Below are 22,399 nucleotides of genomic sequence, written 5' to 3'. Positions count from 1 at the left end.
AACTCCCACCTCCTTTTCGACAAACTGTTTTCTGAGCATTGATGAGAGCTGGGGCTCTGAGAGGTATAAAAGCTCTGCACACAGCAAAACAGAAGCTGAAGATACTGCTGTGTCTATGAATTTACACTTGAACAACTTACGACCTGAAGTCTTCATTTTTGTCCTTACAGATGAATTTTGTAGCTTCATTGTGTACAGTGATGCCTGTGGAGTTTGGACAATAAAAGACTGCTCTCTTGGTGTACATTTAACTTCTCTTATGAGACTATCTACTCAACCAATGAAACTCCAAAACAAATATTCCCAACATTGTCCACATGTATGTTGGTTCATTTTAAGTCAAGTTGGGAAAAATGATTTGGTTGCCCTAAAAACAAAGATGTATAACAATAACATCATTACAATGTTATATGGGTAGAGGATTTTATTAATGTTCGACAAAACCATCACCTACTACAAGGAGAGTCATTATAAGAGCTCAGTTGGAGAAAAAAAAAGTGTGTGGGGGGGACTGGTTTGGTTTGAATAGCACATAATGGTTTTAACATTATGTTGTAGGTATGCATTGCATGTATGAGTGGTTCACCAAACTAAGCGGATGAACTTTTACACAATTGGTGCAGCAGAGAATAGAGAACCAACACTAACCTACAATTTGATACATTAGCAGTAACAATGTTCCATAATTACACCTTCTGCTGGTAGCAGGCCAGGAGATACAAACTAAATATAGTAATCGATGATTTTGTTCATTGGCGACAGCATGCACTCAAAAAGATATTAATCTTTCATGGCAGATACTCAGCTTTCCACAGTATAAATAAATACAATGTTTCAGAATCTCTTATACGCTTGTTGTTTAAAATGTTTCATAATCTCTCATACGCTTGTTGTTTAGGACAAATTTAATGAATACACCCAATGACATCACTTGCTCTTGTTAATGCACATTTTGCAATGTTTACAATTAGAACCCGACCGATAAACTAGACATTCATAAATCAAAATCAGGAGAGGTTTAAAAAAAAAAAAAAAAAAAAAAAAAAAAAAAATGTCTTTAGCCCCAAAAAAAAAATAAAAAAATCTATTAGTCAGGCAGAACTGGATAAAAACATGTTCTCTTCACATGCAATGTCTTAATTTAAATCTGTGTTTTGTGACTGCTTACGGTATGTAGGTCATGTCACACATTTTGAATTTATCGCTGGCTTTTTATTACAATTTTGTTCCATATATTTGTATGGTATATGTTTGATGACAAGATTACTTGGCTATTAGTTCATCCCTTTAATTCCTCAGTGGAGGCCGAGGGCGTCTCAGAAGCCTCAAGGCACTCCTTCAAGAGAGAAGACAGACAATATATAAAAGACATGTTGCATTAGAGAGCACTCAAATAAAAAAAATAAAAATAAAAAAGAGTTCACCTTCACTCTGTCCAGCTCTGGTCTTCCTGGGAGTGATTTCTGTGAAGAAATGCCCTGCCAAGAAAACATGATGGTTACATTATTGTCATCATCTGAACTTGAGAGACTCGTGCACGGTTCTCACTCTCTTGGACTGCTGTGTCTCCTCTATGGATTTGGAGCGATTCTTCATGGATTTCTGAGGAGAGGTGCTGGTGGAGCCCTTGAGATAAAAGCAAAACATTACAAAAGAAAACTCTTGCCTTCTCAAGTAGTCCTCGTTCATAATTATTGTATTAGTTTTTCTCTTTTTTACCTCGTTTGTTTTCCGCTCCATGGCTGACTTCACTGAGGATGACTTGAATCGTAAAGTTGCCTATGAACAGAATTCACAATTCCATTTTGTAAAACCCAAGGAGTCGAGACTGATTATAGAAATCCAAGTCAAGTTTCAACCCTCGAGTACCAAGTAAGCTCATCTAGAGGAAACATTGATCTCAAAGTGAACGAATCAATGGCTGCCGCTTGATCGTCACTTCACTCGTCCACTGCGACTGCGGATGTCACAGTAGTGTCGCATTCATGGTAGGGGGGAATCAATTGGATGCTTCCAGGTCAATGTGTTTGTACAGGCCATTGAATGACCCAGTGGGACGCTCCCCGCAGCTCTTCTATTTTACATTAGACCTCTTATTGGCACACCAAGCTGGTTCACTTGACACACTCAAGGCTGTGCACTAAGAATGAAATGTATGAAGTGAGGAGACACTTTAGAGGAGGATCTCAGCTGGATGGCTGAGTATATCGCTCACCATCTCACGGAGGTCCCGTGACCCAAGTTGAAAAGATAGTTTCGCTTATCTTACAGATTCACTACCTATGTGTGGATTCCTAAATGGGAATGAATAATTCTGCAGGAATGACTAGCCCAAAAGGATGGAGGCTTGTACTATTTGCATGCACAAACATGTCCGTTGTCGCATACAATGGCGTGCACGAGTCTTAAAAGCTAATGCTCCTGCTCTTTCTGCAAGGGTGGGCAAACACAAAATGTTGCCTCACAGTCTTCTGCATACGTTTCTCCCATCCATCATCACTTTTAGCCACACAATACAGCAAGAGGAGGTGGAATACAGGATGGATAATATATAACAGAGCACGAGTAGTGAAATGCCGAATCAGGACTTGAGAGGCAAGACTGTTCCGCAGCTGACAGCTGGCCGGCTTGGCAGCAATAAGCAGCAGGCTTGAAGCTTCCAGTCGTGGTCAGACAGGTAGCTGAGGTTACTTGTGGGGATAATGGTGGAGAAGAAATGTGGTCAATTTTACAGTGGATATAAAAAGTTTAGACATCCCTGTTCGGATGCGTGGATTGGGAATATTGGGAGAAAAATAAGGCAGATATAAATCATTTGGAAACTTGTACCACTGTGGCCTACTGTATATCCATGCAACTTAATTGAGGAAAAAAAATGGCATAATAGGGTTGCTTAAGTCTGCACCTCTTAAAACTGGGGATGTTCAGAATCAACCAATCACAGAAATTCATAGTCAATGCACACTTGCCACCAGTAAAGGTGCCTCGGATTAAACCAAAATATAGTAGTTCAAATGATCTTTTTTTATTCATCTGTTTATCAGAAGCCTGATAGTTATGAACCAACTTCTTGATGTCCTTTTTCTTTTAAAATCACAAAAAGGGAATTTGAATAAGGACATGTATCCTATTTCTAGGTGTATATGAGTAAAAAAAAAAAAGTAATTAAATGTCTGATAGAAAAATAATTGGTATTTTACAGGTTGGCACCCATCTAATAGTTGTGAGCACAGTATTGAATCAAAAGGGTGGAGCCAGGAACAGTGATTTATCTATTGATTAGTGGACCAGAAAAATGCCTTCCATGTCACAAATGGAATGCTTTCAGAATTAATTAGCAGTAATTTGATGATCGCTATATTGTGGAGGTATACATGCATGCAGAAATTGAGAGATTGAGAGACCACCAAGGTGATCATGTGGACAGAACCTACAGCTAGGAAAAGAGGGGTGCCCCTGAGAAGCAAGCACATGCAGGCTAAATGTTAGACCAGTAAATCACAGTGACGCACAATTCCCATGTCTTCCATCCCATAACAATTATGAATATGAAAGGAAAACGAAGTATAGACATTTTTTCAAAAGGGGTTGTTGTCCTCCCCAAAATGCAAATCTCCATCATGGAACGAAGCTCATTTGGAAACAATAGCTAGATCATAACTGAAAATTGCAGTGTCATAGTACATGCTACAATGTTACCGAGTCGCACAGTAGGTGAAAAAAAAAAAAAAGATCAAGCACTCACCTGCTTTTCTTCCTCTTCTCCGTGCAGACGTCCAGCCGAGGAGATGCTCTTGGTTTCACTGCTGCTATGGAGTCTGTGTGAGCACGCACATACACACACACACAGACACACACACACACACACGCCTCTCCCGGTGTTCATTCAGAGCTCCACCGACGCACCATTCATGCATGGTTAGATGGATTGAGATGCACACACACACACACACACAGACACACACACACAGACTAAAGAGGGCGGTAGTAGGAAGGATAACACCAGACACCTGGTATGTCAAACACAATCCTGTTCACTAATGTATGCCTCTTGGCAAGCAAAAGGCAGATGTACATTGATTAATGGACTCCTTTTCCTTGAAATTGATTGTTAAAAGCTCTATGCTGCAGTCTATTAGTCGAATAAAGTATAAGCGGTCCTACTAGGTGATATATGGGTTCATGTACAAATTATAGTGGTAGTTCCGTTTCATTGATTGTGTTTTGGATTGCAGGCACTATTGGATGTCCCTGCACTGCTATGAAATAAATCCAAAGTCAAGCAAAGACATCACTGCAAATTAATATCTTAAAGCCGATGTGCGAAATATAAATAGACAAGATTTATATTTACATATTTGACAAGATTTTAATTGAGCTGCTAAACCAACTTACTGACTCGTCGCGTTACAACGCTAAGTGGTGATAATAATGATAATCCTGTGAATTACAAGAGTGAGATGGCAGTCAAGCAAGACTTTGTGTCATCACAGCAAACAAAACACTCTGGGAAAAGCAAACATTAGAAAAACAAGCATGCACATAGGTCCATCCATTCAAAACTAAAAAAAAGGCATACTCTTGAATTAAAACAACATGCAATAGTCTTAGGAAAAGAAACCATTCGGTAAACAAGCATGCACATAAGGCCATTCAAAACTAGAAACACTGCATACTCTTGACTTAAAACAACATGCAATAGTCTTCAGAAACTGCACAGTCCCATCGTGTAGCTATAGTTTATAGTGAAGCACTGACATTGAGGAAAACATGACATGTGAAGTGAAATCTTATTGAAATACAAGTGAAACAATTGGAGCCAAATGCATTACTGCAAGCTACTTTCATTTATGTTAAATCAAAATATTTCACATAAAACACTCCTTATAAAGAAGTGTAGTGTTTGTCATGCCTTCTTTATTTTTTCTGTTCTAACTAAAACGAGTCTAGTAAAACTCTCGTTTTAGTAGGACAGGTAACAAAGCTGCCTGAGAGCTTATTTCTTTTAACAGTGATTAAAAAGTACTACACAAAATGCATGTGGCCGTATGAGTGTGGAAAATGTTCTTCACAGCCCGTCTTTTATACAGACGTTTCCCGCAAATCTTTGGGTTCCGATTCAGATGACCCAGAGGGTGGTGAGTTCTCGGTAACCTTGCCTGAATGTGCAGTAGAAGAATCGGTTGTGCTCAACTCTTCGGATGATGGCTCCTTTTGGTGGTCTGGGGGCAGTTGCAGGAAGAGAGGAACCTCGAGGTGTTCTTTGGTGAGAAGACCTCGCTGGTCGTCGACCCTGCAGCAGTGGGCCCTCGTCAGCATATCCAGGAGCTCTAACGTTAAGAACAGAAAATAGATGTAAAAATGAGGCCGACTCGGAGTAAATTGAGGCTATCCAGCACACCAAACCATTGTCTCGTAAACAACAAAAAGTTTTCCCATTTCAGCCGGTTATAAATCAGGGGTGCACTTTTACTATTAGCATCGAGAGTATTAAAGATAAAGAAGCGGGAAAATATAACAGGTGTATGTGCCAGTCACCAGGTGCCGTGCAGCATGGCGCATACCCATTTCTCAAATTTAATAATAGCAATCTTTGGGTGCAGATTGACAGTGTACACCCCTGCTTATAATCACCTCACCCTTCCTCCATTACAGCTAAAAATTCCTACCATCCATGTCGGGGTTCTTACTGGGCTTTGGTGAGGTCTTTTCTTTGTCGGTGTGAAGGGACAATCGGGTCTCCGGACCGCCTGATCCTGCCTAGATCCGAGACAAAGAACATACATTTTGTGATTGGAAAAAACGCTGGCAGGAGGTTGATTGCAAATACATGCATGTACATGGCAGCCAACAATTTATTTTGAGGTAGAAGCACTCCCATAATCAACCATTCAGAAGATTTGCTGTTGTGAAGGTACAAAAACGACGTTGCACTGGTGTTTTAGTAGCTCCTTAAACTATCGTGGTGAACAGATGCATATTCATGGTTCCGCATTTACGAATTTGTCCATTTTGACGATTGGGATGCTACACTCATCTGTTGAAAAACTCACCTATTCACCATTTTTTTGCTTCGGCCATATCTATCGTTAATTATATATAAAGATAAACTCATCCTTTTAAAATCTCAGAGGGGAAATTCAGATGTTCCAGCAGCACATAACAGATTGTTTATAAAAAATAATTAAAATAGAAATACATGCTAAGAAATTGTTATTTTCCATATTACACAAATATTGCTTTGCCAGCAAATAAATGTGATTATGTGGTGACAAAAGCTTTATTTATTTCGGGCACTCTTGTTAAATATGTAGACAAAAAAAGGTGATGCTTTGCGGACATTTTTTTTTTTATTCATAGGCAATTAGAAATGTTTTTTTTGGGGGGGGGGTCAATCACTCATAGCTCTTTCCTATTCCAAACAGGGCTTAGTCCGAATTTCCTGCGAATAGCAAGGGAACGCTCCATCTATTGCAATTAATGTTGCAAATGTGAAATTGTCTCACCTGTGTGGCAGCAGCAGTCCCGCTGGCTCCAGTGATGTTGCTTTGGTCTTTTCCTGCTCAAATGTAAAATTTAAGTCAGTTTCTGCTTCGAGAAAAGGAGATCACAACTTCATTAAGATGCCAAAATCAAAGTGCTGTAACCTTGAGGCACAAAAGCAGTCATTTAGGTAAGAGCATTTAGGTAACAGTATTTTGGGGTGCTTTTTTATGTAGCGAGGAGAAACGCTTTTAGTAAAAAATCCCACGCAGTGTTTAAGTTTAAAGTTAAAGTTCAAAAGGCCAGATAGATATTCCTGTAAAATGGGTCCTCCACCCATCTACTGTATGGTGTAGCGATCAACCATCGACTGTGCAAGTGTGAGAATTTGAGGCGGAGGTCGCTGATGTGAAGTGAAGTTAGTTCTGGGAAATCAGCAGGAGGCAAGTGGGTTGTGAACCAGCCATGGCATAGCATTCAACAAACCAAATGAAGTCAGACATTGTAGAGGGAAGCAGTGAGAGGCACAATAATCAAGAATACCAGGCGAAGAGAATGATGTCTATATCGACCTTAACACAGGAGTAAAAGTAGGGCAGGAAAGTGGACGGTGAAAAGACTCTTTCAAGGCTCCATTAAAAAAATAAGTCAATGAACAGGAAGCGTAGCATGTAATATCCATCATTAGCATTAGGGATAAAGTGCTTGGACAAGTACTGTCAAACAATACAATACTCAAGTTTGCATTTGTACCTCTAGCTCTGTCAAGCCGGAGCTGCTTATTAGCCAGTCGGAACAGAGTCGTGTCCATATTCACTGTCTCGTCACTCCCAACCTAAAACAACATGTACAACATTTTCAGTGGTAATACATTCGGATGAAAATTAAGTGCACTGCTGCCTCGGAAGAAAGATGTGCATATGGCAACGATTGCACTGGTCCACAGCAAAATTTTAAATCATAGATGGATTTCAGTGTTCCTGAATGTATTCTAAACATCAATTGAAAAAAATGTTAACTTTTTTTCTAGCACATCAGGTTTGAGATTTATTTAATATTTTTTTTAAGTTTGAGGCTTGTGCAATAAAGACTTTACAATGCAGTGTAATTTATAGCTTGGACGGTTCAGAAAATTTCACCTGTTGCTGTACCTACCCTTAATCAAAATTATACAAAACTTATGATGATTATTATTGCTATTAAAATGTATAATTGACTTGCAACTCTATAAAAAAAATAAAGGAAAAAATGTTGCTCAGTGCCATCATTTAAACAATTGTCATGAAACGGAACAGGCGCACTAAAATGAACAAGAACTTTCCATCGCCACCAATTTATGTGCATCGAAATGGTAAAAATACTCACAATGGTAATCAGGGCTTCGTGAGGCTTCAGACTATGTTTCTGTAACACTGTGGACAGTGCATCCAGCAGTGTCTTACTGGACTTTGCCATAATTCCACCGGTCTTTCCAGTAAATGCATTTTCCAGTCTGAAACGCACAAATCGAGTCATAAAGAAAAAGAGCCAGAACAGGCTTTCAAAATTAATCAAGCTAAGGCTCCAGTCACTAAAAAAAAAAAATCCCCCATACACACCAACCGGTCTAATTTCACATTGGCAGCAAAATATAACAGAAATCATTACCAAGACAGTGTCAAGCGTTACAACGTGGACTTTCCTTCGAAAAGTGACAGCACAAATGTTGCAGTATGTGTGTGTGTGTGTGTGTGTGTGTGTGTGTGTGTGTGTGTGTGTGTGTGTGTGTGTTGGAAAGCCTGCTAGGGTGAGAAAGACCAAATATAACACACAGAAATGAGTCAAGAACATTGACTCACACAAACATCACCCGAAGCTCAAGCGAAACCTGCTGATCTCTCAGTACAGAGCAGTCCTGGTCCAGTGATAATGGCTGCAAGAAAAAAACAGACCAAAGCGTTACTTTTGGAGGTGATGTCATTCAGATGTTTTTTGAATTATCAACGAAGCATGGCAAAAGGGAAAAAAAACATTTTATGAGGTACTGTCAAGAAAATTTGCTATGCAAAATGCTTCTTCCTTCGAAAAGACTCATGAGCTGCCACATCCTCACCTTGTCTTTGCCTTTAAGGTAGATGAAGACATCTTTCAGTGGGAAGCCTCTTTTCTCACATAGGCCAGCCAGCATCTCTCTGATGGGCCGGCCATGAGGGGTCGGAGCCAAGGAGGCACTGCCATCAGGCAGGTAGACACAGCAGTAGCCCCCCTCCAACTTACAGCGTCCTCCAGATATGCCAGCTTGCTCCGGAGAGCGAGGACACGATTGGCCATTCTAAAGTATTTTGGGCACATTGGTTAATTTTGTAGGGATTCTTGAAATAATTTACATGTGTGTTCATCTACATCTTTGTCTGATTGAAAAGCAGGAGCAGAGATGTATATCGACAAACGCGCTGACCTCTGCGAGCCTGTAGAGGGAGTTGAGCTCCGCATTACTGCTCGACTTGACAACGTTGGGCTCTCTGTGACACAGTGAAACATTGCTGTTGGTCGCATCTGAAACCAGACAGAAGAAATCAAGTAAATGATTCACGTCTAAGTCTGATTGAACTAAAAAGTAAAAGATTGCACCTCCCCAGGATCCTCTTTTGGGTCGCTGCTTGTTGCTCTTGCCAACTGGGAAAGTGCTTTCATCTGACTGCTTGCTCTGTTTGAGACAGTAATGACCACATTACAAAGGCTATTAAAACCCAGATCCCGGATCAGTTTTGCAAAGCAATTCACTAACTTTTTATGAATCTTCCTTCCCTGCCCGGCGCTACCTTTTTGTCACGCAAGTTTGGGCTTCGATTGGCCACATCCTCCCAGGAGACCGTGCGGAAAGGTTCTGCGTTGAGCTGAGGTAATCGTTTGCCATCTACGCTCACCAAAGTGCACTTTTGGTAGAGAGGAGAGCGCACAAAGCGTCGGTAGCTATCCATCTTCATCAACTTAAATATCTGGCTCGCACAGATAGAAACAAAAAAACAGAAAGTGAATCTAAGTTCTCAGTGCCCCTTGCTATTGTGTCAGTGTCCTTTCGACAGACCTGCGCTTGAGCCTTGTTAAACATCTCAGGGGTGGGTTGCTCCAAGTCTTTTTCATCTTTCCTGGCCGTGTCGTCGATGTTGACGGAGTGGGGGGCACTTTCGGACAAGTAAGTTTCATAGATGGAGCGAGCGCTTGTCTTCAGCTACAAATATACAAACATAACGTCACGTCTAGGATGATGATGAGTGCAAGTGTCTTTTCCACACTAGAAGCGAGGGGATTCCCATTTGGTTCACCAAAGCAATCACATCAGCATAAAAGGGAGGGAAAAGATTCATACCTCATCCAATGAAGCGGCTGGGATCTTCTTGAACTTTTCACACGCTTGCCAGAATAAGATATTCTCGCCACTCACCTCGGATTTCAGAAAAGCCTGCAAGAAATAGTAAAACACAGGGCAGGTTACGGCACACCCGGTGAGCGTAGAACATCAATGTGCTTATTCGTGGCATCCCACTGTAAAGTAGTTGACTCCACTGGGGTCTTCCAGCAGCTTCTCAAAGGAGACGGCCCAGCTTAGCACATTGTTAGCCGGGCAGGCCTCTCCGCCCGGGGTGCCAGGAAGGCTGTGGCTGCTACCTGTGCTGCTCCGTGCAGACATATTCAACTCTGCACACATCAACAAAACACACCCATTTAGCAGAGAAGATAAGCACAAGAAAGAATGAGCTTGAATCAGATATGTTCACGTGTCGTGCATCAACTTGTTCCACTCTGCCATTAGTGGGCACTTCAACGCTCACCTCCGTCTGACACTGCAAGGCTCTGTTAAGAGAAAGTGAAAGTTGATTTAGAAACGGAAAAAAGATGACAATTCCATTATTATCCATATCAGAAAACAAAGTGGATTTACAATGATGCTGTCTGTGTGCGTTTAGCTTTTGCTCTCAAGCTAGATTCTTTTCTAAACGAGAAAAACATACCGTTGATATGAAGACTTCAAACATTACACATCTCAATTTCATAGTGAGATTATTTTTTTCCCTGGAACTAGCGTAACGCGAGTGGGTTGTTTTTTTTTTATTTTATTTATACTGTTAAGCAATTAAGAGACTGTTTTTTGTATTCCACAAGTCTTTCGCAGAGCAATATGATGTAATTTCATCCTAAAACCAGACTTCAAGAAAATAATTGTGTTCAAAAACAGACCAATCGAAAATATTTGCAAATTCCAGAATTGACTTTCATCATTGCCACTGATCCTCAAAAATATTTCAACCCATTTGATTGCCACCAACAATCGCCTGAGGATCACTCAATCTAATGTCACCTGACTGAGTGACATCAGCCGTCTTGGATTGTTGAACACGATTATCATTTCACGCTCACTTTGAAGAGCAAAGTTCATGAGAAATAACAAACGCAAATTTATTTGAGGAAGTATGTGACATTCATAATGATGTAAAATGATTAGGTTAGCTTAAAAAGCTTAAAAACAGGGCGATTTAGAAGAGCAAAACCATGTTACTTTTTTGGGTTTCATTTATAGTAGCAACAATCGAGTTGATATTGATGGTTTGCTCTCATTCAGCTTTTGGAGCTCAAGACGCCTTCAAGCTGAGAACAAACTTAAAAATTCATATTTCTCAGTGACATAATTTTGGGATGCCAACAGATTAAAAATTCCTGAAAACCTCAGCATGTCCTTCATAAGTCCAGTGAAGCACTTTTTTTTTTTGCACACTTGAATAGAGCCAGAAACAGTTGCATCACAAAATAAAAAGCGTCGACGGCCCATTTCTACATGGAATATGTCATCCCCCTGTCAAAAGTACACCATCAGGCATGATATCACAGCCTACACACGACAGATCGGCAAATAGGCCTTGTGTGGTTTCTCGCTGTTCATTTTTAGTAGCATAGAAACTGCGCAACACACACAACTCTACTAACTGAATAAAAAAAAAAAAAAAAATGTTGGTAGCCAGTATAACTCACCATGTGGCCAACAGGAATCCCTCTAGAATTACATTTTTTTGCCATGGTAACCAAGACAACACACTTGGATGTCCAAGTATAATATGATGCCCACGCTGCCTCAAGACACAACGAAAGTCTTCACCCAAAAAGCCAAAACCTCTTTACTCGGGTTCCCCTGGCCACTTCCTGCCTGAAGTCTTACCATAGCAACAGGCCACAAAAGAGGAAGTAAAGTTACTATGATCACATCACACTGTTCTCAAGCAACATCTTGACAAACCAAAAAAAATTCCAAAGCGTGTTTTTAATGAACAGTGGACACCCTTGAAGAAACCAAATCCACCACAAATTTAAATAAACACTCAACTTACTTTGAAATAGCTTTTGCCGATCTTTGTAGTTTGTAATATTTCTCTCTTGGGAAACTACATTTTCCTGATGTAGGCATAAAGTAGGTTTTATCATTGAACTAAAAGTATTCTTTAAAAGTATTCTATTCTTAAAAGTATTCTTATACTTGGGCATGTTTCAATTCAGTAAAATAAACCCCTTGTTTAAATTAACTGATTATCAAAATAATCCTATCAAGTCAAGTTTATTTGTATAGCCTGAAATAACAAGCAGTCTCAAAGGGCTTCACATAGACAAACAATTGACTATCCATTTTCTGTTGTGGCTAAATACCGTAACACCATTTTGAGGAAGGATGGTCACCATTTAAGATAGGGGTGGCCAAAGGGCTGGTCATGGTGGGCCACATATGGCCCGCTTTGTTCTTTAATCAGAACCATTGAGCATTTATAGCACATAAGTCCTGGAATATTTGTTTATTTGATTTACTGTGAACTACTTAACCTATCCTCTATTTTCTATTAATCTTGGCATCTCTTAAAAATGTTTGCTCCTGCAAAAGCCATGAATTACTATCTGATGGAATATTGGTGTTATGGTTTGGTTTAATTCATAGATAGTGTTGTTGTTTTTTTTGCTCATATGTTTGAGCTGTCCTATTTCATTGGGGGAAATTCACACCCTGAACAGTCAAAAGTAAAATTCAAAGTATGTTCCGGTTTCTCTCCCGATAGATGTAGTCTCCATTGCTGTTGCTATTGCCTAACAGTAACGTGTAAAAACTATAAATTTACCTTTTCACTGTCCATTTCGGTTACGACAGCTCGCCATTTGTCATAGTTTCTTGTTTGTTTGTGTGTCATCACCTTGACCAGGCGGGAGAAGCAATGATAAAGACCCTTGAAGGCAACCATGCTTCGTCTGAGTCGAAACCAAACAGAAGTGACAGGTCAGGTTTTGATTCTTCTGATTGGTGCCAATCACACCTAACATGCACACTAAGGTCGCTGTTGGAGCAGGTGTGGCTACCTAATCACTAGTTAGCGTCCAATTATAGCTACAAAGGCCTGGTTAACAAAACTGTTGGTTAAAGTGTTTTTTTTATATTGTCTGGGGTCCTAAATGCCTCTAATGGAAATTTGGTTCTGGGTGCTCATTTGGTGCAAAAAGGTGTCATTCTTTGTTTTTGAATTGTTTCTCAATGCATAAAGTATTAAAAGCAACATAGCATCGGCAGTTTTGAGATGAAAAGAAACTTTAGAAGGGGACAAAATATTGTGTTCAAGGGCTATAGTAGATCTTTAAAATACCGAAAGCAAAAGGTGGGAGTAAAGTTCTAAAGATTAGCAGTAAAGTTATTTTAAAAAATCAATTTAAACTTCTTTTGGATAGCTTGATTGCTGATGCATTCAAATGGACTGCTTGTGTGTCTTTTTACATAGTGGAAACACACATGTGCCTTTTTTTTTGCCTTGTAAGATGCAAACATTGGAGTTTTGTAATAGGCCCCCTGGTGTACATTTGGGTAAATTGTTAATGGCAGGCTGTACCCTGAAAAACAGCAGTGCTCTGCTGGGCATTGTGCAAATATATTGTGTGGGTGGCAACGGCATGACCTGATTAAACTAATACAGAATATTGCTGCTCCATTGTTGCAGGTTACATTGCATTTTGTGTGCAAGAGCAGCGTCCCACTTCATAGCATACTTCATAGCAAATTTCCCTGTTGTGAATGAATAAAGTTCTTCTGGATTTACTCTTAAGACTTCTTTTTGTTGTTTACTTCCCCCTGTCCTGACAAAATACAAGTCAACAACAAAACATCATTGCCTGTGTGTTTGGATTGAAGATACAGTATATTAAATATAGGCGTCTTCATATGGCACATTTCCTGTGGCAGTTATGAGTGTTTGCCACTTGGTGTCACTGTTAAGCAACAAGAGGATTGGATCTATCTGGAAAAAAAGTTTTTTGCCACTTGGTGTCGCTGTTAAGCAACAAGAGGATTGGATCTATCTGGAAAAAAAGGTTTTTGCCACTTGGTGTCGCTGTTAAGCAGCAAAAGGATTGGAGCTATCTGGAAAAAAGGGAGCAGTACAGATTTGAACTATGAACCTGTTATCTGGAAATTACAAAATGAAGTAAAAGATCGGAAGCTGGCGAGTTAAGTAGTAATATTATCCTGCACATTCAAAAAAGAAAGACAAAAGCTCTAATCAGCGAAAATTGCCAGAGGCCAGAGTAGGATACAAAGTGGTGATGATCATGTAATTTCCATGATGCACAGGTTGCCATCTGTCTCTCGTCCTTGTGCAAGGCAAAGCGATCTAGCATCTGGCTTCTAATACATCATTTAAGTAATTTGGACACAAAAAATGCGATTGATCTGAGCATAATTGAAAGCACATATGACAAATCACATTAATTTAAATAAATGAGACCCCTCCTTTGGTCTTTTTATGTGCTGATGCATTCAAGGGAAGGAGGCACGGGGCAAGTCATGTTGGTCTGATGTTTGATTCGGATCTGACTTTCAGCAGTCATATCAAACCAGAAAATACTTATCCTTGCTTTTATCTCCAGTAGACTTGGATATTGTGATGGTCTTGTGACTGGACTCCCTTCGAAGAGCATCAAAAAGGCAGGTGCAGCTCATTCAGCTTGCTGCAGATCAGGTTCTGACTGAAACAAAGAGATCAGAACATGTTACTCCAGTCATTAAGACTTAACAGTGACTCTCTGTCAACTGTGGAATAGGATTTAAGGTTCTGCTACTCATCCATGAATCACAGAACGCTTTACATTCTGCAATACTAATTGAATACACCCCAATACGATCTGGATCAATTACTGGAGTCCAGAGACTCTCCAGAGTCATCTGAGGTCATCTATCTTTCACCTATGAGCCGAATGAGGACAAGTAAAAAATGGATGGATGTATTTTTATCAGAATCGAGTCATTCCCAAGCACCATATGCAATTTTAATCGCACAAGTGCTGATATTGCAAATTAAAAGAAAAATATTCGTAAGTACCTAACTCAGGTATTACTAAATGCTTTCAGGAATATTTCCACAGCACAGCTATTGTGTAACACAGCATTGGCCACACTCACTGAGCGGAACGCTCGTATGGTTGAGCTTGAAATGTTTTAATCCAGACACAGAACAGGCAAACTGGGACTAATCCCTCTGAATGCTCTGCTCACCGGGACGCTCCCTAACAGACACAGAACAGCTTTAGAAAGGCATCTGTGGAACAGATACACAATATGATGCCACTATCAGCTCCTCGACCGTAGAGGATTGAATGTCGGGATGGGTTATGAATCGAAGCGTCCGCTCAGGAATAAATTCAGTGATATAATCCTTTTGAGGTTTGAAAGTGTTAAACTCCATGCATACTGTCAATCCTCATCTTTGCTTTTCTGCATTAGCAGCATTCTACCCTGAGCCATATGGCAGACTGTCCCAACTCGATCAGCATGTGTGTGTATGTTTACTGGGTTCCTCTTGTAGCAGGTGGCTAAGGAGATAATCCAGGTAAAGCCACTGCGAAGTGAGGAAGGGGGTGGGCGGATGGATAGAGTGAGTGGCCTTTGTATGGACTCCGAGGGCTAATTCTGGCCTCCTAATCCTGCTCCCGTTCGCCCTCCCCCTCTTCCTGTTTGCCATCTTCACACTGATGGTTTGGTGCAGTCCATGAGCAGGTAGACACAAACATCACGCACGCACAGGTTCTTAACAAGTTCTCTGAGCAGGAAGAGGGTAAAAAAAAATTAGGCTGCGTGTATCATTGCGGCTAGCTAACCTGTCACGCGCATGAGTGAGCCCAATTGGAGAATGTAGCATCGGCCCTTTAGACAAGCTCAAGGATACGCGCTACCATGGGAGAAGCTCAGAAGGATAGTGGAGTGATCCAACCACAGGTTAGCCATCATTTTTTAACGTCTTCAGATTGATTTTGCTACATTTCTTGAATCAGCATATAGTTGTAATGCTTTGGATTAATTTATGGGACAGAATGTGAAAAAAGATCAGGATTGTACTTTGACTGCCTCCTCTCGTAAAATTTGATATCCTCTTTATCGTAATTGAAAGCAACAGTGCCTCATTTTTAGGAGTACAGCAGTCTGTACTCTTTTTGCCACACTTTGATTTCGGATAATCACGTTACATGAATGGAGAGGCTATTCTAACTATGCCTCAAGATTACATCTTACAAAACAGGGGTCAGATGATGTGTGACCTCTGTGTCAGGGGAGCTTTGACTTCAAATGATCAAAGTCAAGAAGGCACATACACTGAATAAATAAGAGCAATGAATAATAAATGAATAAATAAATAAGTAAGAGCAACATGGTTGAAATGGAGCAAGTGTGCATACAGTAGACAGTCAGAACATAGCGCAAAAGTACAGGAGGAGTAGTGCAAGGCCAGGACGTTATGCAGCCGAGGGTGGAGGGGGGGAGAGAGTTCAGGATCCTAACAGCCTGGAGTATGAAGCTGTTGGTGAGTCTGGTGGTGCAAGAGCGCAGGCTTCTGTACCTCTTCCCAGAGGGCAGTAGATCAAACAAAGTATGAGCGGGGTGACTCACATCACTCAAAGTGGTGGTTTAGATTCCGGAGGTGTGAGGCTTGATTGGGCATATTTTAGTAGTGGTCAAATTATGGCATTTTAACAAAGACTTTAATTTCCACAGTCCCATTTTACCTAAAAAGAATCGCACGACACCCCACCAAACAAAAATGTTACAAAAAGTAGGAATAGTGAATTTACTTACTCATTTTTTTTACTCATTGTGAGATCTGGGACTGACTCATAGTTGATATACTAATTATATAAAGTAGATACAAGAGTTTTGAAATGTTCTGCCGTTTACTATCCGTCACGAAATACAAATGTTTTTGTAATTGACATTGACATTAGTTGACATTGTGTAACAAAGCCCCCTGATTGGAAACAACGTATGTTAATTTTTAAGCTGATTTGTGCAGTAGCTACATAAATAGATCAAACCTCTGCATTTGTTTCAGTATTTGACTTGCCATTCCCCCAAATTACATGCAACATCTGAAAGCCCTCCCTTGCCGCTCGTATTTGTGCAGGGCTTACTCTCCGTCATTGAGAAACTAAAGGGAACCAGCGAACAGGAAGTGCGAATAGTTCTTCTGGGCTTGGACAATGCCGGCAAGACCACGCTGCTCAAGAGCCTTGCCTCTGAAGATGTCAACACCATTACACCTACACAGGTGAGGTGACACAAATAAGTTAGGATACAATATGAAAGCCATAAGTGGACACAATTATATGTAGTCTTACATAGATGTGATTCAGGACTAAAACATTGCTATCAAAGATCATTAAAGGAAAACTGCCATACACTATAGATAGAAAAAATCTAAAATCAGTATACTCATCTGGTACCAAGCTAATCCCTTATCTTGTGTACGTGATTCATATGGGTTAAAGCTAACATGACCAACTCAGCCTAATCTGCCATGGTGAGTAATCGCAGTATGGCAACATGCACAGAAGCATCACAGGTAACTCAAGCACGTTATTAAAGGGGGAAGTCAACCTCCAAATTGTCTTCGTAATAATATGTTCTGTGCAGCCTGTTAGGATACGGATTTTTAGCTATTGATCTGACTCCAAATTGCGATCAACACTTAACACGTTTCTATGTCCCAATCCACACACCTAACAATTTTGCGAGTTCGTTCTGTCAAAGAGAAGACCGGTAGATCAATCAGACCAAATTTACCAATTGTTTATTCCTAACAAAGCGCACTAATACAGGCCTGGGTCCCGGGTCCCTCACACTAAAACTCGTGCCTTTTTGTGACCACCAAAAGACGACACATTCTTCCGGGTTGCCCAGTTTTAAAGAAACACAATATGAATATAACAATAGTGTGAAGGCCTTCGCCTTCACACTAATTAAAGCATGCAAAATATTGTGTGATGATTGGTCGATGGCCATCTCCTCCCCGTCGAGGTGTCATCACTCTGGTCAGGGGGTTGTTTTTTTTCCTCTCGAAGCCCAACCACCTGGACGTGGTGTTGTTCTTTGTGCTCGTTCCTCACCGACCTTGAGGTGTTATCGTCCGGTACTCCCCTCGTCCCGTACCATCCCGTACTCCCTGTCTGGGCCTGTTTTACAACACTTTGCAGAAAACAAGTTCATGCAGTGTGCCTGCACATTCCTCACCCCCCACCAATCCACACAAGCACTCCAATACTAGATATGATATTGATATGATTAGATGTTTCACACAACCTTAAAAAATATGTTTGCAAACTGCTGAAAGCACATTTCCCTTTAAGCCTAACATTTTTCATTTGCGGAATAATGAATGAAACAGGCAAAATCCAGTTATTTTTATCCATCTCAGGAGGCGGCCATTTTGCCACTTGCTGTCGATTGAAAATGACATCACAGTTGTCAGCTCACGACCAATCACGGCTCACCAATTTTCTGAAGCTGAGCTGTGAAGGTTGTGACCTGAGACCGGGTAACTGTGATGTCATTTTCAATCGACAGCAAGTGTCAAAATGCCCCCCCCCCCCTAAGATGGATAAAAAGTCGGTAGAATTTTGGGGTTGATTTCCCCTTTAATGTTGTTTCAGGGCTAGCTTTATAAAAATTAACATTTGATGTGTAAGAGTTAGTTCAGACGTAAGAAGATATTGTTGTATACGTGTACTAAAACACTTGCTAGTTATTATATTGTATTGTATGTTGAAGGAAATTGTATCCAATGTCAAAAATAGCAGTAGCTAACACATAAGGTTTAAAAAGCAGGTAAAGGGCAATTTGAAAAGATGCAATTGTAAAACTGTCTTTCCCAGTACTGCACTGAGCTATCGACTGCAGGATCTGGATCTGATTTGGTGGAGACACCTGGATCAGGGCACTCTCACACGCAAAGTGCAGTCCACATTGAGTGTAAACTATATTTATCATCAATATGATCTTAACTGTTTTTTATCAGGGCTTCAATATTAAGAGCGTTGCCTCTCACGGCATGAAACTCAACGTGTGGGATATTGGAGGGCAAAGGAAAATCAGACCTTTCTGGAAAAAGTACCTAGAGAACACAGATCTGTTGGTAAGTGAACTCAAAAAGTCAAATAAAATATACTTTACGCTCGTGATAATGACAAGCCTCTGTCTGAAGCCAACATGCAAATACATAATTGAGAAGAACAAAAATCTTTCTTGCAGATTTACGTTATCGACAGTGCGGACAAAAAGCGATTCGAAGAAACTGGATTGGTGAGTGGTTCTGAAAGAAATGTTATTCTCGCTAAACAACCCACATATTGTCTCGACTTCTTTAAATAAATCACATAACATAGTTAAGTTGCTGAGCACGCAATTTAGTTAGGTGTACTTGGCATCTAATTATTATTATTTTAAATACTTTTAAACAAGATCACAGTAAATGGGCACTCCTTTTACCATGGAGGGTCTAGAATTTTCAATTCTCTACTCACCACTAGCCACTTCATTTGATACTCAACTTCAATAATGAGATCCATTAGCTCCAATACTGGTCATGCTCATGAGAAAAAGCTCTCAATATGATCCACTACAAATTAACATAATATATTTTTTTTTTTTATCTGGAAATCTGGAACTTTAAAGTGCTATAATTTTACATAACTGATCCTAATGAGAAAGCCTTTGTTGACTTTGAAAGGTGCTAAATTTCTATAGGCTTATCTGGAATATATGTGAGAGATATGAAAATAAATTGAATATCTGTAAGACTGCAAGCTTGTCAATAACAGGGGACCCAAATGTGGGTGAATAAAAACCTACTTTGTTGAATTATCATATTTAAAGAGATGCAGCGCTAAAATTCACTTACAATAGCAAAAGACAGTGGAGTAAATTTAAATTGCATGACAACCCAATGAAAAAGAAGTATTAACAAACAAACACACACAGCCGCTTTGACTCCTTATTTGCCCGCAGGAGTTATCCGAGCTAATAGAGGAGGAGAACCTAAAGGGTGTTCCGGTGCTCGTCTTTGCCAATAAGCAAGATTTGGCCACAGCATCGCCGGCCAGCGAGATCGCCGAGGGACTCAACCTTCATACGTACAGAGACCGCGAGTGGCAGATTCAGGCATGCTCAGCCGTGTCTGGGGAAGGAGTTCAGGTCAGCTGGAAACATTGACTTTTGTATTTTCCTGTCTCACCACGCTTTACAAAAGTACTTCGGAAAGACTGCTAACTGTTATCTTATTATCCAACAGGATGGCATGAACTGGATTTGCAACAATATCATGAATAAGAAGAAGTGAGCCATAACAACATGGAGAAGGCAACTAGCATCATGTCCAAACACATGCATGCACACAATACAGATGTGAATAATTTCTTTTTAAAATCTGTCATGCTGTTAATATTTAGGCAATGATAAGTTAATTAGGCTTCCATTGTGTTCCTGTCCATCATCCCTCAGATCCTTGTCTGGTGATCCTATGAAATCTATGCAAACCTAGCTTAACTGTGTTAGAACTGTTACCATCTCTACCATTCAAATTGTAGTTTGTAGTGTGTGTAAAATGTATTTTGACATTTTTGACAATAAAATGTTCGGTGATCTTCTTTTGCTTTTCCAATTTTCATTTCTTTTCAGGCCCCTATATCGCTTCCCCACACAGGTCATAGAAGAGCTTCAGCCCAGCTGACTTTGGCCAATCACAGGGCACATACAGAAAATTATCCATTCACACACATTCTCACTTAAAGACATCTTTAATCTAAGACGCATGTTTTTGGAATGTGTGAGGAAGTTGAAGAACCCCGGAGAAAGCACATGCAAATATGGAAGGAACATGCCAATTGCACACAGAAAGACCAGAGTAGTGTGCGTGAAAGGTAATGGAAAATAAAAATAAAAAGATGCCCCTCACAACTCCTCATAGTAAATGGAAGGATTATTCTCCTTCAATTTCATTGTTGAGACCCCCTCCCTCAGTCTTCACTTGTGTGTCCTTGTACAAATGTGTCCAATTGTTTTTTTTCCATCTTACCATACATTGTATTTGAGTTTGACCCTGGTGGAGGCTGACACTTCCATTTGGCTGTCATAGCCCTGATTTAATGGATCTTTTGTTTCTATTATGTATAGATGTAATTAGACGTCTGAAAGCACTTCACCGCCACATCACACTTTGTTGGCTTGTCCCCCATATGAAGTGATTGCTTCTTTCAGGCTTTTTGTTGGAAATTTTGACTCAGTATACTTGGATGTGGTGAAATTCTCCATGGCAACACCAAGAAGAAGCAATCCTCGTGGGCGGCGTTATCCGTTGAAGGAGCTCTGCAGGGGGTGGAGGGAACCATTTGGAGCGTGAAAGCACACTGGATTCTGGACGGGTGCTTCTTCAACCAACAGGTGGCAGTGTAAGAGAAGTAATACGGTGGAGGACAAGTTGTTGAGAGGAGAGGTTTTGCTGTCCAGTTTGCATGTTGCCCCCCCTGTGCTTATGTGAATTCTCTCCCCCTACATATTCCATTCATGAAAGACATAAAATGATATCTCCTCTCGCACAGTCATAGCCGATAAGCTACAGCTCTCCCTAATGAGTCTAAGCCGTCCAGAAAAATGGATGGCTAAAACACCCCGATGATGTGATGTCACATTGTCAATATGAGTTTCCATGGCAACCCTCCTTGTTATTCTCCAACCACCATCTCCCCTCCCCTCTTTCCCTTTATACATCTGTCACTTAATCGTAGCTGCAGTCCACAAAAGAAGACATCCTGACAGACTGGATCAAAACACACACACAATCTGGTAAGAACAAAAGAATTCTCTGCCCTTTTGCTTTGAAATATATGCTTTGTTTTTGATGTTGAATCTCAGTGCTCAACAGGCAATTTTATTTTTCCTGTAGGGCTCCAATCATGGCACAAGTCACCCATCCAATGCCCACAGTAACTGCACCAGGCAGTTTCAACGCCACACGGATGACCTTTCACCCCCAGACCGCAGCTAGGCAGTTTCCATGGGAAGAGGGGCACATGCAAGCGCACGTCATCGTGATCGTGGTCATTTTTTGCGGCGTCTGCCTCCTGCTCCTCCTGGCGTTCTTCTACACTTTCTGCTTCCACTGCTCCATCACCTCGACGCCAACAGACTCCCACGGCAACGTCAGGAACGGCCAAGATCGAGAGGACGCCACCTTTAGGTGCACCTCGACTGAAGGCCTGTCAATTCTGAATCACATCTGACTGGCATTACGTCATTGCCTTTGATGTCATCTACATGATATACCACACATGATTATTTAAAACGCTAAACTCAGATGCCTATGACTGCTTGGTATCATTGAAAAGATCAAATCAAAGAAAAAATATATCATTTTTCAAATGTAGATCCTTTGAAATCTTTTTGCACAGCTGTGAACTTTATTTAAACCTTTCACAGGGTGAATTGAAAAGATAAATGATTGAGTGAGAAATTGTTTTTGGTCCCAGAATTTCCCAAATGTATTTATATTATATTGCTAAGGCTTATATTTTATTTACATTACGGTGTGTTTCATCGTGC

The 22,399-nt window shown here is 40.5% G+C and overlaps 2 protein-coding genes across 4 annotated transcripts; one reads left to right on the top strand and one right to left on the bottom strand.

The window, feature by feature from the left end:
* Positions 1 to 425: 425 nt before the first annotated feature.
* Positions 426 to 12,843, bottom strand: rgs14b (regulator of G protein signaling 14b). 3 transcript variants are annotated; one of them, XM_085906114.1, is made up of 19 exons: positions 12,618 to 12,843; positions 10,296 to 10,317; positions 10,010 to 10,161; positions 9,833 to 9,925; positions 9,551 to 9,694; positions 9,285 to 9,461; positions 9,094 to 9,169; positions 8,921 to 9,018; positions 8,576 to 8,794; positions 8,322 to 8,395; positions 7,849 to 7,975; positions 7,237 to 7,318; positions 6,507 to 6,559; positions 5,691 to 5,760; positions 3,746 to 5,330; positions 1,720 to 1,779; positions 1,549 to 1,626; positions 1,425 to 1,478; positions 426 to 1,336 (listed from the first exon to the last, which is right to left on the bottom strand). In XM_085906114.1, the coding sequence occupies exons 1-15, from the start codon at positions 12,735 to 12,737 to the stop codon at positions 5,083 to 5,085; spliced, it is 1,755 nt and encodes a 584-aa protein (XP_085762240.1). In that variant the 5' UTR covers positions 12,738 to 12,843; the 3' UTR covers positions 426 to 1,336; positions 1,425 to 1,478; positions 1,549 to 1,626; positions 1,720 to 1,779; positions 3,746 to 5,082. The 3 variants fall into 3 exon arrangements, with proteins under 3 accessions (XP_085762240.1, XP_085762239.1, XP_085762241.1); XM_085906113.1 differs by having other exon boundaries at positions 5,670 to 5,760; positions 12,618 to 12,842; XM_085906115.1 differs by having other exon boundaries at positions 5,670 to 5,760; positions 12,690 to 12,830.
* Positions 12,844 to 15,702: 2,859 nt separating this feature from the next.
* arl3l1 (ADP ribosylation factor like GTPase 3, like 1) lies at positions 15,703 to 20,434 on the top strand. The gene is made up of 6 exons (XM_085903678.1): positions 15,703 to 15,751; positions 16,932 to 17,075; positions 18,822 to 18,938; positions 19,055 to 19,105; positions 19,811 to 19,996; positions 20,094 to 20,434. The coding sequence occupies exons 1-6, from the start codon at positions 15,710 to 15,712 to the stop codon at positions 20,139 to 20,141; spliced, it is 588 nt and encodes a 195-aa protein (XP_085759804.1). The 5' UTR covers positions 15,703 to 15,709; the 3' UTR covers positions 20,142 to 20,434.
* The last annotated feature ends 1,965 nt before the right edge of the window (positions 20,435 to 22,399 follow it).

The sequence above is a fragment of the Syngnathus leptorhynchus genome, chromosome 2 (genome assembly GCF_054491065.1).
Source record: "Syngnathus leptorhynchus isolate UIUO chromosome 2, UIUO_Slep, whole genome shotgun sequence".
Taxonomy (NCBI): domain Eukaryota; kingdom Metazoa; phylum Chordata; class Actinopteri; order Syngnathiformes; family Syngnathidae; genus Syngnathus; species Syngnathus leptorhynchus.
Note: the sequence above shows the minus strand (reverse complement) of the source record. Positions and strands in the feature narration are given on the sequence as shown.